Source organism: Narcine bancroftii, chromosome 1 (assembly GCF_036971445.1).
Source record: "Narcine bancroftii isolate sNarBan1 chromosome 1, sNarBan1.hap1, whole genome shotgun sequence".
Classification (NCBI taxonomy): Eukaryota; Metazoa; Chordata; class Chondrichthyes; order Torpediniformes; family Narcinidae; genus Narcine; species Narcine bancroftii.
Window position 1 is genome coordinate 318,941,294 of NC_091469.1, and position 22,214 is coordinate 318,963,507.

Genomic DNA, 22,214 nt, shown 5'->3' on the forward strand with positions numbered 1-22,214 from the left:
TTTGAAAATAAATCACTTTTGTTTTACTCTAGCACCAGTACACACAGAGTTTTATAGCAGACACAATCTTTTACCCAGTTTCTCCATGCCAATCAAAGCGCCAATAAAGCAGGACACATCTGCCTGTGTTTGGCCCATATCATCTTAAACCCTTCCTGTCTATAATAGGTCGCAAAGGGACTGATAAAGGTTAAAATGTCTCTATGAGTGTAAACATCCATTATTTGAATAGTTTTTATATTTTATATAAAATTTTTAAAAATTTAGAAATCTCTACCAGCTTATGAAATCCATGCCACTGAATTCCACTAACTTTGTATTTTTTTTAAGGAGATTGGGCAGAAACTGGAGCGCCCCAGAAAAACCCACACAGGTCACGAGAACGCACAAACTCCTCACAGACAGTGCTGGATTCGAACCTGGGTCACTGGTGCAGTAGTTGCGGTGCACTCAACACTATGCTGTCCCCGCCGTCCAGTAATTTTTCTAATCTGTAGGTACAGTCAAATTGTAGTGGCGAATGTGTGTCTCAGAACACGAAATGGTTTTAATTTGTTAACACTATATCGAACTGCGGCATAATCTTTGAGCAAGCTTGTATACATCTATAACTTGGAACAAACTGTATTTTAATGAATACAGCAACTAAATGAGTACAACTATTAAAAACCTGTTTTTAGAAGTAGTTCTACAGTTCCATCTAATTCTGAGAAAAACCTTCCAAAGGATCTTTTGTAACGAACACTGGGCAACATTCTTTCACAATAACCACTGGTAGGCACAAGCTTCATGTAGCCCTTGTATTATCATCAGTTGCAGGGCACTACTGTATACTTTCTCATGACTGTCCAAATATATCCACGTGAAAGAAACATGCTTCAAAAACCCATCTCCTCCTGAGCCTTTTGTAATATCTGAAGGAAACAGGAAGTACTGGATGGAAGTAACTTCAACAAACTGGATAAAGGACCTTGTATCTCTCCAAATTAAAGTCACTGAAAAGCCAATAACTCATTTTTCAATCCTCATTATTAAATTAACTCAACATCTGGGATTTTCCGATTTCAATGTAAATAAAAGAGCTGGAGCAACTAATCTCAACGTCAAGTAGCAGTCCAAAATGTCTGGACATCGACTTTCATCGTTTTACTGCAAAATGACTTGAGGAGAATGTGTTGCTAAATAAATTTTAAACAAACCAAATTGTGGGCCAGTTTAACTCCATTGTCAGGTGCTGTATTTTCTGCAATCTTTCCCAGGAAACACAAACAATTGTCCTACCTTTTCTCCTGGGGTCCAGACAATCCTTCCAAAGGAAGCAGTAATTCACCTGCACTTCTTCCAATCATGTATACAACACACAACATAATCTCAATATTGGAGAAACTATTTTAGCACCACTTCAATTACCCATTGCACTGCTATTCTGACGTCAGTAGCCTCCTGCACCATTACAAGGCTTCCGGCAAGCTTGCAAAATAGCACATCATATTCTTTCTGAACATCTTGCAAATTTCTAAGCTCAATATTGAATTCAAGTTTCAGGTAACTCTGTTTATATCAGAATTAGTCAATTCAACAGATCATCATCTATTATGGTTTATTTGCATTATTTCTATCTACCCTCATTAACTGATCAGATAACTTCAGCTTGTCCACACATCCTGTCAGATACTCCCTACCCTACAGATTCTTTTCACCCTCCCTTCAAATTTGTTTACTTTCTTCCCCTGGTCTGACAGAAAGTAATGGACCAGAAACATCCACAGATACTGCCTGACCTGTTAAGTGTTTCAAGCATTTTTTTTTGTTTTTAATCAAGTCTATTATTTTGTGTACCGGGTGGTGGAGATTTGCTCTCCCATTCAGCACTTTCCATGAGCTGTTTTGCCATTCGTTCAGCATTACACTGCTCTCGCTTCTGCTGGATCAGCTGTTGGAGTTCAGTCACACACGTGGTAATACGTCTCTGGTATGTGGACGGGAACAATGGAACATTTCCACTTTGCAGAACTGGTAAGGAAGTAGCTGGTTTCCTTGTTGGGACCGCTGTTCCTTCAGACACCTTTAAATGGAATTATAAAGAACAAAAGGGCTCTTAATTTTCCAAAACTGAATATTAAAATTAAAGTGAAAGTAACTACTCATTTACTGTATACAGGACAAATGATTAAACTTTTCACTGAAACAGACAGCTATCAAATACAATCTTAGCTTTCTTTCTCAAATCAATTTAGCCTTTTTAAATGTTCTTTCTGTACCTAATTCAATCCTGAATTTGACTGATTCAATTTGCACCCCTTTCCCTGACTTCAAGCAATTAATCTCATAATTAATTTGAATACTGAGAATTACATGTTGCTTTTTACATGACTTTTTATTTCAGCAAAACAAAATGGCTGGATCTTCTTCTCCTCTGGCACAATTATGTTCTTAATTCCCTTGACGACACTGTTTACACCAGATCAATTACAATTTATCTTTTTTTTAGGTCCCACAGAACCATCTCCAATCCCTTCAGAAATAAAACAAAACCTCCCTCCACCATCTCTCCAACCACACTGACAAATACTAAGTATTTTCCTATTAACTAGGGACGAGGAATAATTCAGAAATTACTGTTTAAGCTGCTTTCACAGATCTTTAACTTATTAAATATCTCCCAGAATGACCTCATCCATCTTTTACAATGTACTTGTATTAACCTGTTGCAAGGCGGAGTTGGCAGCGATCATCATTCCTGGCGCAGATTCTGATCTGAGATTTCTCACTGCGGCATTTTCCTGGTCTCCAGGGGCTGCAAGGGCTTTCGACTGCACAATATTTGAATGTTCAAGAGAGCCAAACATGCTCTTCCATTCTTCATTTAAACTGGAGTCTTGTTTAACGTGTCTTCGGGCTAAAGAATAAGAAAACATCAAGTTGAGCTTTCTCAGTAATCAGCTAAAATTTTCTAAATTACCAGCAATTTCTTAAAATTCTGAAATTCAAACATAGTCCTAGAAAAAGTGCTGATATTTTGGTTTAACTATATCTTGTTTTAAAAATGTTGATGTGTTCCAATTGAGGAAGCAGCCTTTGAAGTATCCATTCAGTATTCACGAAGTGAGGATTTTCTGCTAAATTTAATGACATGGAATTATTTTTCAACAGGTAGACTGGTACATTTCCAGATTCAACTCTTTGCTTCTGTCTAATTATTACCGTCAAATCAAAATCTCCATTTATTATGCTTTTCATTTTTTTTTTGCATTTTGCAAGACAGATAATGATAATTAGCAATGAACTTCAGACATATCCACACAGGTGAAGGCCAGGTTGGAGACGCATGCCATGGGATGGTGTCCACGACGGCAGACCAGTGAGTAGGCTCTGCGGCTGAGGGACCCACACATGTGGTGGTCTGCTGTCGGTGGACTTACACCAGGCTGCGGACTGCTATAGACTGGCTCAAAACTGGCTGAAGGGGTACCAGGTATTGGAACCGGGATGCGATGGGGTGCCAAAGGCGCTGAAGGGTTCCTGATCGTGTCGGAGGTTCGGATCTTGAGCTCAGGTTGCAGATGGTTTGGGCTGGACTCTGTGTGGGTGCAGAAGCACTGGAGGCGAATCTACAGACACTCAGTGACTCTGGGGAGAACTCTCTTTTGCTTTTCTTTATCTGACTGTTAGAGGCACTTCAGTCAATTTCTGTCGATGGTGAAAAGCAATTTCTTGTCTCATTACATGTTTTATTACATGATAAAAATTGAATCATGAATCCTCGAAGAGGGGGACTGTGCATTTACATCAACAAAAACTGGTGCATCAATGTCTCTGCTGTGAAAACCTTCTGCTCACCAGAGATAGAGTACCTCCTGGTGAAATGCAAGCCCTTCTACCTGCCCAGAGAATTCTCAGCCACACGGACTGCCACAGTCTACGTTCTGCCTTCGGTTAATGAGGGTAAAGCCATGAAGGAGTCTTATGGTGCCATCTGCAAAGCCCAGACTTCCTATCCTGATGGTGCCTTGATTGTTGCTGGCGACTTCAATCATGCCCCCTGAAAACGGTCTTACCACAGTTTCAACAGCATGTGAACTTTACCGCCAGAGGAGAGACCACCCTGGATTGGATATACACCAATGTTTCTGGTGCATACAAGCTGCACCTTGCTCACCCCACCTTGGCTACTTGGATCAAAAAATCTGTCCTGCTAACTGTGATGTACAGACTGCTGGCAAAGCATACTCGATCAGTTCGCAAGGAGATCAGGACTTGGCCGGGGTTGGGGAGGGAGGGGGCCATTCCAACACAGCAAGACTGCTTTTAAAACACGGACAGGAGCTGTTTCAGGGACGCAACATGAAGCATATATAGTAAGGGATTAAGATTATTACCGATTACAAGTCAACCATGTGAATTAAGGACAACGACACCTCCCTTCTGGCAGACTAAACATCTTCTATGCAGAGTATTGTTTGATGAGAAGAACAGGAAGAAAGCTCTTTGTAACCCCTGATGAACAGGCCCCCCACGAAGCCACGGCCGAGGTGAGGAGAACACTATCCAAGGTGAACCCACACAAGGAGGTGAGACCAGACAACATACCTGGTCAGGAATTGAAGGACTGCGCTGAACAATTGACAGCGGCCTTCATGGACATCATCAACACATCGCTGCAGCAGTCCATTGTCCCCGCAGGGTCCAAGTTCAATTTCAAAAGGGCTGAAAACTAATGAATCCTGCACAGAATTCTCTTGCTGCAAATACCAGCAAATTAATACCTTTGTTCTAATCTTTCTCATTTTCCAAACAGTAAATCCTCATCATATTTGTAAGAGTAGAATGAAATCTTTCCAAAGCTCCCTGAATTTCAAGATGGTATGCAGATGAAGTGATCTGTTTAATTCCAATCTCATAAATCAACTGCTGAAACAACCCAGACACGAAGTTACTTCCTTGATCACTCTGGATCTCTTTATGTAACCCAAAAAAGTGAAAAAAAATTTCAAAACCTTCACTACTGTTTAATATTTAATATTCTTCCATGGTAGAGCTTCTGAAAAATCTGGACACCGTATACATAATTGTTAACAAGTACTGATTCCCAGCTTTTGTTTTAGGCAGGGGACCCACACAATCAACAATAACCCTTGCGAAAAGTTCCCCAACAACAGGAATAGGTTGCAAGGGAGCTACCAAGGACCCTGATTAGGTTTCCCCATAACCTGATGATATGTCCACCACCAATTTACAACATCCTTCCTCAAACCAGAGCAGAAAAATTGTTTCAATATTTTATTCATTGTTTTCTTAAACCAAGATAACCAACTAAAGGTGTACTATGGGGTAAATTTAAAATTTCACTCAAGTTCTAGGAATGACCACCTGATGAATCACTGCCCACTCTTCATTTGCAGGATCACAATGACCTCCTCATTCACAGCTTTCTCCCTCAACTCAACAAGATCAGAATCTGCCTTTAGCTGCTCAATTAACTCTTTCCTTGACAAAGAAAAATCCTGACTCTCAAATTTAACCCCCTCCTTCTGGACTATTTCAGAGGTACTGGGCAAGTCTCTATCAATTAGATCTTTCTCTGCTCTCATCATTTTCTAAGACAAGGACCTTATTACAGCACATGCAGGATATACCTCACAATCTTCATCAACCTCATCCTGACTAGGCTGATTGGTTAATCTCAAAACTAACCCAACTTTATCCTCCGCCAAATCATTCCCTAATAAGAATGAGACTCCTTGCATGGGTAACTTTGAAATAACTCCTACTATACTCCTTTAACTAATTCTGAATTCAACACTATTTTGTGCAGAGATATTGACTCTCCATCTCCACCAACACCTCTAATGGAAGTAGTCTCTCCTGTATCCGTCTTTTGATCAAGAGTTAAAACATTTTCCAACAGTGACTGGACAGCCCCAGTATCTCTAAGAATTTTAACTGGAACCTGAGAATTTCCATCCTTTATTGAAACCAAGCTCTCGGACACAAAAGGTTTGAAAACATCCTTAAATTCAACTGTCTGAATACACACTTCTGGTAATATCTCTTTTTCTCATCTTTTTTTCAACACTAAACAATTTGCAATAACATGACCAGGTTTCTTACAAAAATGACATACAAATCAAGAAGTTCTGTCCTTTCCCATCTTACGGTCATCTTTTTTCTTAATATTCTCCCCAGACTTAATTTCAGGCTTACTATTCTGCTCCACATTATCCTTCTGAACAGGCTCACTGTACTGAAATTTGTTTTTGTGAATCAGGGCATATTCATCTGCCAACCTAGCCATATGTTGCCACATTCCCACGTCTTTCTCATCCAGGTATAACACACTTTTTAATTTCCTCAATTAGTATCAATTCTCTTAATCTGTTAAAATCATTATTTATTCCTTTTGAGGTGTACCAATGGTCAAAACATACAGAATTTCCTAGAGCAAAATCGATACAAGATTGGTTCCATGTTTTCACCAAACTCCTAAATTCTTGTCTATATGCTTCTGGAACCAACTCATAAGCTTTCAATACTGCTTGTTTAACGGTATTATAATTTGCCACTTGCTCTGCAGTCAAGCTACAATATGCAATTTGTGCTTTCCCTTTCAATACACTTTGGAGCATTAGAGGCCACTTTCCTTTTGGCCATCTTGAGCTCTCAGCAACTTTTTCAAAAGCTGAAAATAGGTATCAATATCTCCCTCATCAAAAGAAGGAACTCAATTTTCCTCTCTAATAGTCAAAAACCTCTCCCCTAGGAGTTATAACCTTAATTCTCCTACCTCCCTTCATCTCAATTTTTAACTTCTCTAATTAAAATCATCTGACTCTTTAAATTTGTTCCAAGTTATATTTTCTTTCTCTTTCATCATCCTCCCTCCATTATTCAGCCACCTCTAACTCATATTTTTTGTTTTTGCAACTCAAACTCCCATTTCTCTCTTTCTTCTACCACCCTCAATTTCTCCAATTCTAATTGCAATTCAAAAGATTTATCCTCCGGAAAATTTTCTAACTCTTTCTCAACAAAATTTCCCTTACCTACATAATATTTCACTATAATCCACTGTATTTGTATTTTCTTCATCCAATGCTGGACTTCAGCCAGCTTTAATTCCTTAGCAATGACCATCAGTTCCTCTTTTCTTTTTCTCTGCGGCTCCACAGGTGATGGGTTTAACAAACATGTACTAACATCCATTGCTGCTGTTTTTCCACCCACACAAGCTTTAAATTAGCTTGGAAAAACTAATTAACTAATAAATCACAAAAACTCCAAAAGTTAGAGATTCCAAAACTCCAAATGTTTCAATCCGAAACGGATGAGCCTCCACTTGTTTTGAGCCCAGAGGACTCCAAAACCCAGCATCAATAGAAATTCACCAAGGCAAATAGTTACTTAAACAAAAGTTGCTTTTAATTTACTTTAAACATAATAACAAGATCAAACTTTAACTTATTACTATTAACTTAAACCCCTTCTAATTCTAAGTGCACATGTAATGTTCAGGAAAGTTCTTTGTTTCACAGTCCAATCATTCACTTCTCATTTCTCCAAGTTCACCAGTATCAGGCAATTCTTATACTGTGCACAAAATTTAACATTTTTGAATCTTCACCAGGCTCTGGTGCTTAAAGTTAAATGGTTACTGCCCAGGAAGGTTTTTTTGGGTTTCAGAGAGATATTTGTTGCTCCAATCAGTCACTTCAGTGTCTTGCCAAAGAAACTTGTCCCATCATGGGCTTCCAGGTCACTACAGATTTCCTCTTGTTTCCCTTATTTCAGAAGAAACACTCCAGCCAACCACTTCCTCTTGTAAGGACTACAAGGGTTTTGAACAGGCTGAACTCAGAACTCACAACCCATCTTCAAAATGGGGTTTTCAACAAGTTGCCAGCTTGTCATGTTGCAGCCTCAACTGCTACTGTAGAACTCACTTCTCTCTCTCTAATAGACAAATCCTAGTTTTTTTTTCCCCTCTCTCTCTGCTTGTAAAAACCAAATGACCTCTCCCAAGGCTCCAATCCCAATCTTTGAAAGATCTTATCAGTACTTGAGCCTGGACTCTATTCCATTTGGACCATCTTTTGAAGTTCTTTCCAAAGAAGTACCATTGTCTCTGGAAAATCTAGCTTCAGCAAAGCTCTTGCATTTAACTGAGATGTCTTTTGTGAAGTGTTACTCTGTTTGTGAAGTGAGCTACATTAAATGCCCACAATCTCTTTTAGACATATTTATTCTTAACCATTCTAATATTCCCTCCCCCCTCCCCACAACCCTACCATAACAACAGTCACCATCATTCGGGTACTCAAGAGGGCAACAATTACAGGCCTCAATGACCCTGTAGCACCAATCTCCACCATTTTGAAATGCTTCCAGCATCAAAGCACACCTCCCAGAGACACAGGATCCATTTCAATTTGCCTACAGGAGAAACTGTTTCACAGATAGTCACTTAATCCATCCTGGCACACCTGGAGAACAATGTCTCATACTCCAGGCTGCCAATTATCAACTTCAGCTGGGCATTTAATACAATGACTCCCCAGAGGCTGGTGGATAAGCTGTCCTTACTGGAACTCAACACCCCTCTCTGTAATTAGATCCTGGACTTCCTAATGGAAAGACCACAGTCTGTCTGGGTCAGCAGCAGAATATCGAGCACCATCATGCTTAGCACTGGTGCATCAGCCCGCTCCTATCCATGCTACTGACCCATGACTGCATCACCAGATCCAGCTCTTACCAACAGCTCTGAGGAAAATTTTATTAAAAAATATGCTTTAGGAAGTTTTTTTCTTCAAAACATTCCTTTTTTATTCACAAAAAATGGGTATGAAGAAATCAATGACGGCTCCTGTGGTTCTAGGAAGGAGGAAAAACTGAGGAGTCGACTACTCGGTTCGACTCTGCTCCTGACTCAAGGCCTAACCTTGGGAGGAAGCCGGGGACAGAGGAAAGTGCCTCTCCCGTTCCCATGACTCGGCCAATGGTGTCAATCTGGAGTGTGATTTACAGCACGTTGCCTGGCCGACTTCAATAGGAGTTGATTTACAGGCTGCAGGGCTGCTTGGAAAATCTGGCAGTGGACACATGGAAGTGCTGGAGCAGGAATTTCTTCATCAAAAATTCTCTGGAGAGGAAGAGGAATTCAACTGTCCAGAGCTGGTGCAAGGAGGTGAAGGCGAGAGTTTTACCCACAGAGGAGTATACACTCAACAATGTGGTAAGAATGATATCAGCCAATAACAGACAGATTAATATTAAGATGGATAAGCTTAATGACATAGAGGGTATGGTTACGTTTCAAAATGCCCTTCTGGAATTGACACCTAAGCTGAGTGATACTGAAGGTAAGATGGAAGACATGGATTCCAGACTGAATGAAAATGAGGCTGAAGTTAAAGCCTGGCATAAAGAAAAAGAACAGATATGGCAGAAATTGGATGTGTTAGAGAACTTTAGTAGATGTAACAATATCAAAATAGTGGGGTTACCCAAAGGACCGGAAGGGTGTGATCCCATTACACCTTTTCAAGAATGGCTGCCTGAAAAGTTTGAAAAGTTTCCAAGAAAATTGGAGATAGAGTGTGCCCACTGGGCACGAGTGGCGTATCCGGGTACAGATAAACGTCCATGCTCCATGCTAACAAAGCTGTTACGATACCAGGAGAAAAAAAAATTAAGGTTGGCAGCCCAAGGGGCCAAAGAAAGAAAAAGGTCCACTTGTAGTAGATTGGCACAAAGTCTTTTTCTCTCTGGACATTAGTATGGAACTTTTGGAAAAGAGTTGGGGGGGGGGGGGGTAGGGATTCAATCCTGTTAAGGCTATTCTGAAAAAGAAGTTATGAATTTGTAATATATCATCCTGCAATTTTGAAAGACTTTTTGCAGGAAGGACATTTTTTACTGATCCAGCCAAAACCATAGACTTCCTAAACAATCTACCAGTACTGATAATTCTTTAATTAAATGAGGAATCTAATGTATAAATAAACTATATTTTGTAAATATTTTGAATTGTTATGCTGGTCTGGATATAGTTTATTCCTTAGTGTCTTTCTTTTTCTTTATCATTTACTGACTTTTTTGTGTAAATAATTCATTAAAATTAATTAAGAATTTCTGGTCTTCGATGCTTGCGATGGGTGGTCTATTTTCTGTATCACAAGACTTGGGTTTGCTATCTCACATGGTTAATAGGGGTTTATTCCTATCAGCAGGGTTCTCAATTCTTTCTATGGGCTTTTATTTTATCTTCCTTGTAACTATCTAAACTTTACTTTCTATTGTTGGCTTCAGCTGGGATATTCCCACTCTTAAAGGGATAGTTTTGTTGGGTCTCGGGCATGGAGTGCTGGGAGCAGGGCCGGGGAATCAGAATTACAGAAAAACCTCGTTAGAACGCGGTAGTTGGGGTCCAAGATTTCATACCGCGATACAGCCAAGTCGCGGAACAGATGCATATATGTCAGAGTGTAGGGCTGCCGGCACGGGACGTCGTGGTTGGGGAGCCCCGCGCCGACTGCCCCTGACCTGACATCCCACGCCGGCCGCCCCTGATCTGACATCCCGCGCCAGGGAGCAGGGGCAGCGGGGCTGTCAGGCGCAGGGAGTTGGGTCGCTGGCTGACTGTCATCACCCCGCCCCTTAGCAGTTTGAGGTTCACAGACACCCAAACTTTAAGCGATTCCGTGGATTAACGAATCGCGTTCTAACTAGGTTTCATTGGATAAACATCTAGTCTGAGTATGAAGGCAATTAAATGTATTCGTTTTAATGTACATGGTTTTAATGGGGATATCAAAAAGTTGATTCTGGCACCTATTAAAAAGTTAGGTGTGGACCTGGCCTTCCTTCAGGAAACTCATCTAACAGAATTAAAGTATATGAAATTAAAGAGAGGATGGGCTGGCCAGGTCATCGCCTCCTCTTTTAATTCCAAAGTGAGGTGAGTGCCAATATTAGTAGGAAAGAATCTTCCACGTATGCTACAAAACGTAAATATAGAACCCATGGGTAGGTATGTTCTGGTGCACGGTCAGATATATTTGGAACCCTGGACCCAAATTAATTTATATGCGCCCAATACAGATGATGATAAATTCATAATAGATATTTTTTTTTAATTGGCTCAGTTATGGAAATATACTAGTGGGCGGAGACTTTATTTTCTGTCTGAATCCGGTTCTGGATAGATTGAGAAAGAAATGTACTAGGACAAAAGGCAGCTAAGGCTACCTTGGGGTTAATGGAGGAACTGAACTTGATGGATATCTGGAGAAGGCTTCACCCTAGAGAGAGGGATTATTCCTTCTATTCAGGTCAACATGACTCCTACTGAAGGGTAGATTTATTTTTAGTTTCAGCCCATTTATAGGGTAGGATCAAGGAAACTGAATAGAAGATGAGACTCTTATCAGCTCACTCACCTCTTGTATTGACTATTGATATGCTAGATAAGAAGGACATGGCACCTTAATACATTGCTATTAAAAAGGCCAGATTTTTGTAACTTTATTTTCACCCAAAAAACTACATTCTTTGAGATCAACTGTAATTCCACTATGAATAAATTTCTTCTATGGAACACGTTAAAGCTTATCTGAGAGGTCAAATAATTAGCTATGCTTCTAGGATTTTAAAAAAAGAGCATACAAGGAAGGTGGAAGAATTGGAAATGGAGATTAGTTTTGGAAAAGGACCTTCAATGAGTGGGCTCTGAGGATAAACATAGATGGTTAATTAATAAAAAGCTCAAGTACACTACAATATATAAAAACATAAAATGGAAAAAAGATGATAACAAGATCTAAACAGAAATACGATGAGTTGAGGAAAGAGCCCACAAGGTTCTCTCCTGGCAGTTGAAAACAGAACAAACCTCCAGAACAATAAATGCAATTAAGATAGACTCGGACAAGATCTCTTACAAACCGGAGGATATAAATGAAGCCTTCAAGCAATTTTATGATAATTTATATAAATCTCAATCAGTGGTGGATTTAAATAAAATTGAGAGTTTCCTCTCACAATTTGATCTCCCAAATTTAAATTTAGAAGAAAGGGTGGGGTTAAATGCTCCCTTTACTCAAATTGACATAGGGGAAGCTTTGGCCTCCTTGCAAATTATTAAGTTGCCAGGATAGGACGGATTTTCACTGGAAAATTATAAAGAATTTAAAGATTTATTAATACCTCTGTTTATGGAGGTATTAGATCAGGCAGTGGTGACCCACACTCTCTCGAAGTCCTTTTCGACAGCAGTTATTACGGTGATTCCCAAAAAAGATAGGGATCCATTGAAACCGTCATCTTATAGACCCATATCACTTTTGAATACAGACTATAAGCTTTGGAAAATAGACCGGCAACTTATTGGTCTAAATTAATAAATGCTGATTAAACTGGCTTTATTCAGGGGAGGCGATTGGTGGACAACGTATGCAGATTGCTCAGTATTATAGATCTGGCGCAAACAAGCGATAACTTGAGTGTTACCGTGGCTCTAGATGCAGAGAGAGCCTTTGATAGAATGGAGTGGGACTTTTTATTTAAAAGTGCTGGAAAAATTTGGACAAGGACAAACATTTATTAATTGGATTAGAGTTCTATATTCTGAGCCCAAAGCTACTAATGGTCAAATTTCATCAGCATTCCCACTGTCGAGATCTTGCAGACAGGTTTGTCCATTTTCTCTTGCTCTTTTCCTCCTGGCTATTGAACTGTTAGCAGAATCCATACATCCAGATCCAGACATAAAGGGTTTGAGGATCAATCAGCAAGAACATAAAATCAATTTATTTGCTGATGACGTTCTAATATATCTGACAGAATCAGTTAACACATTACAAAAATTACAATCTAAATTGGATGATTTTGGGATTATATCGGGTTATAAAGTCAATTGGGACAAGAGCGATTTATGCCACTTAAGAGTGGGAATTATGAACAATTTAAGAGAAATTCTCAATTTAAGACGCCGCTCAATGGGATTAAATATTTAGGTATCAACCTGCAGAATTTATTCAAGTTGAATTATTTGCCCTTGCTTCAGAAAATTGAGGATGATCTTAATAAATGGATAACCCTCCCAATAACTTTGTTTGGAAGGGTCAATTGCATTAAAATGAATATGCTGCCAAGAATACAATATTTTTTTCAAATGTTTATGTGTTCCTATACCTCAGATAGTCCTTCAAAATCTTAATAAATCCATCAGGAAGTTTCTGAGAAAAGGTAAGCCTTCCATAGTCTCTATTAATAAATAAACTTGGAATTATGAATTGGGAGGATTAACGCTCCCGGATTTAAAAATATATTTTTGGGAAACCCAATTGAAGTTTGTCACCTCCCTCTTTGACAAAGGAAACAAGTCTTCATGGGCGAAATTGGACACATAAGATTGGTGAGAGGATAGCAGAAAATCTTATATAAATGGAATTTTAATTATCTGGCTCTAAAGAAGTTCCTCTATTAAAGGATATAATTATAAAATGGAATGAAATTAATGTTCAAATTGGGGACAAGATGGGGTCTTTCCCCTAAAACACCCCTGGCTCAAAATATGTCAATTCCATTAATGATTGATAATAAAATCCTGGACACTTGGTTTCAGAGAGAGGATTGTTATGAGCAGGAACAATTTATGACATTTGAACAAATTAAGAATAAATATAGAGTTTTTAAAATACATCTTTTTTCTGCCATCTTCAGTTAAGATTTTATTTAAGGGACAAATCAGGTCCAGCACTAACTTTACTACAGTGTAGAGAAATGGAGCACCAAAAAATTTCAAAAATGTATTTCTTTTTTTCAGGTGGGAACCCTTAAACCAGGACTTGATATATCAAGACAAAGGTGGGAATCAGATTTGGGTATAGAAATTAATCCATTTTGCTGGTCCAACTTATATCAGGACAGCATGATTAACACGTTTAATGTAAGGCAGGGGTGTCAAACTCAAATTCACGGAGAGCCAAAATTAAAAACTTGGACTAAGTCGAGGGCCGAACTAAATATTTATTGAAAATTTTCAACAACATCTGAATGTTTTCTCTTCTTTCAACATATGTAATGTTAAACTTTAGGATATAACTTTAGGAGGATAATGTTACAGGTCAGGAGTAGGTAGCTCAAGTTCACCCTTTGCTTGACCTGAGGGAAACATATTTGGTCCCTGTGGAGATGTGGTCAGCATTCACAGGCTGTGTCCATTTTGGCCTGCATCAGGACTCAGCATTTCCTGCTCACTCCTCAGGCTCTAGGCCTCTATTCACCCTCGACCCACCATCCCTCTACCTGACCAGTCCTTTACCCAACCTCTACTCACCCCTCACTCCACTCGCTCTGCCTCTACCCACCCCATCCTATACACGCCCCTCTACTGCCTCTCCCCTCAACCTGTTCCTCCCTCTACCCGTCTCTCACCCTCTAATCACCCCTCCCCTACTCGCCCTGCCCCTCCCCTTTTACCTCTTCCCTATCCACCCCTCCTTCTACTCATCTCTCCCTCTAACTGCCCCTCGCACCACCATAACTTCCCCTGCCCATTACTCCTCAGCTACACCCTCTGCCCACCCCTGCTTACCCACCCACTCAGGCCCAGCGCGCTGCCGATCAGCCTTTGCGGACAGCCACCATCTCTCTCTTCACGTGCAGGGCCGAACCAGCTGTCCCTGGGTGCAAGCGCTGAAGGCCGTGGCAACCGGGAGAAGTGCGCTCACGCTGTGGAAGGGCCGTCCGGTGCCAGTCGCGCGGGGCTCGCGCTACCCGGGGGCCGTGCGCAGCCTGCCATGGCGGTCGCGCTGACAGGAAATCACAGGCGCTCGCCCATCCGCCGCACCGCTCGACAGGTGGGAGAAGAGACTGGTTGTGCGGGGAGCCTTCCAACCAGCTTGCCGGCTGATGACATCGACAGACTTCTCGTGTTACAATTTCTTGTGTTACAATGGGGAAGGATGTGCAATGAAGGGGGAGGATGGTGGGGGTGACATTACCAAAAAACAGCATTGGCTCTCACTGCAGGGCAGGCCACCTCTAAAACATTTTTGAAATGATCTTGCGGTCCAAATATAATTATATCGCGGGCCAAATTTGGCCCGCGGGCCAGAGTTTGACATGTGTGATGTAAGGTATCAGCTGGTGCAATATAACAAATTACACAAATTCAAATCAGAAATATCAAGTTTTTGATGTGGTTAAAAAATAGGTGTTTTCTTGCATTCAACCTGGACATACCCTAAAGTGAGGCCTTTCTGGGAAGATTTGGGCAATTTCCTGGAAAAAAAAATACTGGAATTCAATACCCTCAGGCACCAAAATTAGTTTGATTGGGGAATTTAGAAGACACAAGACCTAAAATGAGGCTGTCGAAATATCAATTAAAATTCGTTAAGCTCGCTTTAGCAGTGACCAGGAAATGCATAACAGGAACTTGGAAATCTGATTCCCAACTAGGTTTAGCCCACTAGAAGATAGAAATTCATCATTGCGTTCCCCTGGAGAAGATCAACTACAACATCAGGTATGATGTATTTTTAAAAATATGGAATTCATAGCCAAGGGTCATCAGGGTAAATCTTTAATGATTTCCCCTCCTGTCTCTTCCCCCCAGTGCTCGCAGCGCCAAGGACCCAAGATAAGTCAGGTTATTTGTCCCGTGATGGGAGTGGGGTTTATCCTAGGTGAATCCAATCTTTTATTTTTCTTTCTATTTTCTTACTTTTTCTTATTTTGGGGGGTGGGGGGGAAGGTAGTTCTTATTTTGTTCTTCTTCCTTTCTATTAACTTTCTATCATCTTTTTCTTCCTTTGGTTCAACATGGACATTGAATTTGCATTTTTGTAGTATTATTGTTTTTTTTCTTTTATTGGATCACACATCAACTCTTAAAATCGACATGTGGATCGATATTTGTACTATTTTGTTAACATTATGGATATTTATGTTTTACTTTTTGATTATTCTTCATTTTTGACTTCATGTTGATTGAAAAATTCTCAAAATAAGATATTCTCAATAAAAAGGAATGACCACCCTCCTCTACAGATCAACAACTCTATATATATATATATATATATATATAGCCAAGAGAGTGGCGAGTACCAGGTTCCTTGGAGTTCACTTAACTAGTGACCTATCCATGCATGTGCGCGAGGTCAAAAAAAAGAGAGCCTGAGTTCTTGTGTGAGGTGTACAGTGGGGATCAAGGGGAAACAGCGCCCCTTACGGGGGGGGGGGTTGGGGACAGCCCTCCCCCCCCAAATTTGGAAAGTTTACACACAAAATTATTAGTTTCAAGCCAATAAAAAAAATGACATTTTAAACAAAATCAATTTTTTTTTTAAAATGAGCACAGTATATCAGATAGACACTATCCAGACTCCAAATCCCTTCCAGATCACCAGGCAGCTCCTGCTTGACCTCTGCTCAAACCAGAGTGTCTGGTTCTCCTGACCCTAAGCAGTACTTGCCCATAACTAGCATCCAGCATGCCAAGCAGTGCCCTTGCCCAACTTGCATCCAATCCCCAAATCGTGTCACACCAGTAAAGAAAACCCTAAAGGCAAAATAAACAAGCAGGACGTGATAACAGGATTGTAATTTGTGATTCAGTTAGCATCATAATCTTTTGTTTACTTTCTCCACCCCCATTCAAATGGGCTGAAGTCTGGTCGAATGAGCCCTCTTACCAAGAGGCTCTTATTTCTCTCTGGGCTACTGGCCACATTGCTGGGCTATTTGACAGGCATTGCAACCCAACCCCCGATGAGTTGCTGTGAATTCCTAGGCTGGCTGCTCCTGTGGAAGGGTGGGGGTTGGGGGGGGGGGGGGGGAGGCGTTCTGGTGTAAGGTAGGACTACATGGTTGGGAACACACAGATTTGTACCTGAGACTCTGTGCATGAGGAATAAACACCATGGGCCACTGACGAGGGGTGGAAATGTCAGACTCGTCTTTTAAAGTTTAGTTTCAGTTGGAACACAACTTCCATGATAGTTAACAGTGTACTTTGCAATGCAGGTCACCCGCTCAAATGCCATTGCTTTGAGTCCAGTGCCATGCAATTGTCTGCTGTTAGTCCATGTACACAGCAACAACCTCTCACCTCTACCCAAACCTTACTCCCTACAATACTTTCAATGCTGATCTCACCATGACTGGCAAGCAGGTTCACCGCTCTTGGGGTGAAAAATGCAGAAATCATTTTAAAACACAGAAATTTATGGAAAATTCACATTCCCGCCTATCTTGGACACTCACCATCTCCTCACTTGTCAGGAAGGAGCAACAGCAAGTGTATTTCCGGACAAGATGAAGCGGGCAAAGCTATCGGTCACATTATGTCAACCTTCTATAGGAGCTCTAATGAAAGCATCCTAGCCAGCTTCAGAGAAATGGATCAGAAATTAATCCACAGGACCATAAGAATGGCAGAGACGATCACTGGAGTCTCCCTCCCCTGACTGACATAATCTACCAGGTTCGTTGTCTGAAGAGGGTGCGCAAAAATCATTGAGGACCCCTTCCACCCTGCACACAGCATCTTTCAGCAGCTCCTGTCAGGGGAAGAGATCCAGGAGTACCAGAGCCAGCACCACAAAGCTGAGGAACACCTTCTTCCCATGGGCAGTGAGAAGGCAGAACGACCAAAGGAACAGCTCACACTAACCATCCGAGACAGTCATATTCACAAAGCAATATTTATTTATTTATTTTTATGGGTATAATACTTGTCCTGCATATGTATTACCTGCATGTGTTTCACCTGGCTGTTTTGCACTGAGGACCGGAGAACACTGTTTTTTTGGGTTGCACTTGTGCAGATGACAATAAACTCAACTTGAAGGAGAAAGAGAACAAGGCCAGCACCATGATCCACCATAAAGGTGAGGACGTGCATCAATATTTTCCCAGAATGCATGATTTAAAATGTACCTTGCTTTCTTTTCTACTTTTAGGTTGAAAAGCTGTACATATCAATCACTATCTGCAATGCATTTATCATTATATACATTCTATATTTGAAAATTCCCACTGCTGCCAATACAATAAAGTTAGCAAAAGGAATGGAGCCTACCTCGTTTATCATCATTTTCTTGCTTTGTCTTCACAAGGTCAATGTGCCTTCTGGGGATTCCTAACGCAGCCAGATCAATCATGCCACTCTGACCACTGTCGTTCATGTGACTTTGATCCACAACATTGGCTTTGGCTTTGTTTGACTTCAGCATGAAATCTTTCAGAGCTAGTAGTTTGTCTTCATCTGCTTCACTCATACCCTATATAAAGAGGAAGGAGCCACACGTCAGATCACTTCGTAGTAACACCTGAATGTGGAGCTTCAGGTGAATTTAGTTTTTTTTTTAAACCATTTATATTTTCTTTACATTTTTCACGCAGCACAGTTACCAGCCATTTTAGCCTGTGGCACCAAATTACACCCAATTAACCTACACTCCCGCTACGTTTCGAACGGTGGGAGGAAACTGGAGGCCCTAGAGAAAACCCACACAGTGGCAGGGAAAAGGTACAAATCCCTTACAGACAGTGCAGGAATCGAACCCCAGTCCCGATCACTGGCGCTGTAATTGCACGGTGCTAACCACTTCGCCAATTGTACCACTGCTGAAGTCGAATGAATAGGTGGTCCAGGCAATAAATTTTCCAATGCCATATATCGTGACAGAATATTTAGAGGTGGTTTGGGAGGAATTGGTAGAGCAGCTCATACATACACATTTTAATAACACAGAATCTTTGCAGGACTTTTGCAGAAAGAGCAACCAAGTTGCAGAAAACAGCTGGGCCTGGGAGAGGAACAGTTTTACTCTCAGAGAGGGAGAGAGTGAAACAGAGAGGAGAGACACAGAAATCAGTTCCAGGAGAATGAAGCTGGCAAATGTTTGGAAGGCTGTCCAGTCAAAGGAGAAGACCAGCTGTCTGGGGTGACCCAAAAGAAAGAGAATCATCTGGAGAACCCTGAAAGGGGCAAGTTTCTTAGCAAGATTGATTGGAAAGGAATCCGGTACGGATGTCTTGGGACAAAAGAAATCTCTCTCTGAAAACCAACAAGAACCCTCCTGAGTGGTAATCATTTGCTTGTTAAGCACCAAAGCCTGATGAACTTTATTAATGCTAACTTCTGTGCACAGAACAAGAATTGCCTGCAACCAGTGAGATTGGACTGTGATCCAAAGAATTTTTCTAATCTTAAATATACATCACACACACCTGCACTTAGTATTAGAGGGATTAAGTAGGTTAGTAATAAGTTTAAAGTTTAATTCTGTTTTCTTGTTCAAATATAATTAAAAACTATTTTTGTTTAAGTAACCCTGTGTTGTGGTGAATATCTATTGCTGCTGGTTTTTGGGGTCCTCTGGACTCCGTAACAATATTATAACTTGTTTTATAAAATAACATGGCAGTAATGGGTTCATGCCAAAGTGGCCATTGCTACTTATTTCTCAAGCCCAATATGACATTTTTGAACCTTTCAGTCAGATCACCTTCCATTCTTCTGAACTCCAGACTATGCGGAGCGATGTCCAGCTTTCCTCAGATGCAGAGCCCAGACCAATGTGCAATATACCAAAAATAAAAGGCCAACTGACTGTTTCACTTCTTTAGTACCCGTTGCACATCAACTTACAGTGATGCATGGACAAGGATACCCAAGCCTTTCATTTTTTTTTTTTAAATAGTGTTCCACTTTTGTATTTCTTGCCATGACCGGTCACACATTTTCCTTATCACATCATCCAAGTACTTGCACAGTCATTCATCCTACCGGTGATATCTCTATAATCACCTGAAGTTGCTCTGAATCTAGATGTTATTGACATTGAGATGATGTCTACAATATGATGCAACTCATCTGATCTTTGTAAAGTTTGTAAAACACGTGTATACGCCTATAACCTAGTATGCCCGTTATATTCCGAACATTGTAACTAACTACAAACCCAATCTTTAGAATGAGAAAGAAAGCCCCATATTGTCACTAACACCAAAACTCACCAAAAATCCTTCCCCAGATAAATAAATGCATTTCATCCTTATTAGTTGAATAGCACAATGTGCACAATTCTATCCCCTAAATATAGATCCGAGATTCTCCAGATATTTTTAAATATTACCTGAGAAAGCAATTTCTTTAACAACTGGGCAATGACTGGGTCCTCACGGATGGAGCATTCCAACTGAAGTCCATTTCGCATTTTATGGCGCAAGTGCAAATGCCTGTAGAGGCTTATGATGTCTTTTGATCGCAATACATAATCAAATATGGAACGATTGACAGGCTCTTTGACGACACTCAGCAGCACAATTTCCTTGTCTATCTGAAAAAAAATTCCAGAACGAGCCAATGAAACTTAAATGTGACTAAACCAAGATTTACATACAATTTATCAAAGAAGAGAACCAATCTGCAGCAAGACAATTACGGTCTTTGAATGACCATGGTATGCTAAAACATTAATTTGCTTTCTTCCCCTATTTATTTGACTTCATTTGCCGCATGCTGCAGTATTTCTGGCATTGAATCTTGGGGATTTGCAAGGATTTTCCTCTTTCTCAGTAACTGGACTTGTTTTCTGCCCATGCTATCAGTATTTCCGTTCCATGCACTTCAATCTTAGTGGCAGGTCTGTTGGGTGGTACTTTGTTCATGCTTTTTGGAAAGCCACATTAAAAAAGGCCATGATCAACCTGATCCAGGGACAACCAGAGTATTGTGTCCAGTTATGGATGTAAAGGTTAAAACATTGTGTTCGTGATTTGTGGTTATTTTATGACTTTTCTTTTAAGAAAGATGGTTGTTTTGTAGAGTTACCATAGTTACTATGATGTCATAAGCGATAATATCTGGGCAGACTGGGAGTTCTCTTCTCATTATTGGAAGAGCCATGGAGGTGGTGCAAGGTCGAAATACTTTTCTTTCAATTCATCTTAATCATCTTAATAATTTCTTATCATCTTAATTAGTCTTATAATCTTATATTGTTATTATCATTATACAGAATGATTCATTTACTCAAGTTATGAAAATCTCAATGTGAAGTTAGCAGCTGACGTGGACATTACCCCTCCATTAATCTTTGTCCGCGAAGCCAAGTCAAAGAAAGAAAAGAAAGATACAATTACGAAGTTCAATTTATTTGGATTGATAAAATGCAATTTGGAACATCACTGCTCATGTTTCCTTGAAGATGACATTTTAAAATTGGGAAATATTAGAAGCTAGGAAATGTTGTCCATAATGGACTCCATCGAGGCCTTGGTTAACGTGCAGAAGAGATTCACTTAAACAATTGCATGGGCCTTTAGTATTGTGGAAAGACTACAGAAAGTGCAATTATTTTTAATGGAACGAAAGGAATCTCAGATGTATTGAAAGTTATAATGGATCTAAATGACAGATAGAATCTGCTCTCTTTGCTAAAGAACCAAAAAAAAAGAGATTGAATAAAGATGGTCAATCAAAAGAAGTACAAACAATTGATTAGTTTCCGAATTGTGCTACTAGGGCCAGGAGTTTGAATTGTGATGTTCAAAAAGGAAGTGCATAAGTACTTGAAAAGAAAATAATGCAGGGCAGTGAGAGGATGACAGAGGAAAAGGATGACAGAGGAAAAGGATTCTTCGACACAGCCAGCATGGGCTATGTGGCCTCTTCCAATGCAGTAACTTTGATGTAATTTTATAGCCTACATTCACAAATCAAGGGAATTTTAGATTTTAAACTGACCTTAAACAATCAGGAATTAAAGTAATAACAACTTTCTCTAAACCTCATTAACTCCTTGGAATAAATAAATAAAACTGAAAAAGGTTAGAATCGTGTGAAATGCAGTGATCCCTTGACAACAAAGTCTGCTCTTTTTTCTTCTTTTTCAATTTGTATTTATTTTCTATCTATATTTCTTCTTTTTTCTATCCTTATTGGGTCATTATTGGGGGGGAATTTTCTTTTTTTTTAATAAAACCATCATGTATAATGGAACGGATATGACGATATGATTGTTATATTTTGTATTTTGACATGAATACATGCATGGAAAATTTAAATAAAATATTCAAAAAAATGAATGAAAGCAATATGCATTGTCAATTAATTGGTTTAGTCTTTTCTGAAAGGCTCATCAAGATCTAAAACAAGCTACTTCGCAAAATAAAGGAACAATTATAATTCCAAATGT

At 40.0% G+C, this 22,214-nt stretch overlaps 1 protein-coding gene across 3 annotated transcripts in view; it reads right to left on the bottom strand.

The window, feature by feature from the left end:
• Nucleotides 1–22,214, bottom strand: part of pik3r4 (phosphoinositide-3-kinase, regulatory subunit 4) — a 98,630-nt gene that overhangs the window by 46,423 nt on the left and 29,993 nt on the right. For all 3 annotated transcript variants that reach the window (XM_069906799.1, XM_069906782.1, XM_069906791.1), the window contains exons 8-11: nucleotides 20,151–20,354; nucleotides 18,089–18,290; nucleotides 2,706–2,899; nucleotides 1,840–2,065 (exon numbers count right to left, since the gene is read on the bottom strand). In XM_069906799.1, the coding sequence (XP_069762900.1) occupies nucleotides 1,840–2,065; nucleotides 2,706–2,899; nucleotides 18,089–18,290; nucleotides 20,151–20,354 (826 nt within the window). The remainder of the gene's footprint in view (nucleotides 1–1,839; nucleotides 2,066–2,705; nucleotides 2,900–18,088; nucleotides 18,291–20,150; nucleotides 20,355–22,214) is intronic.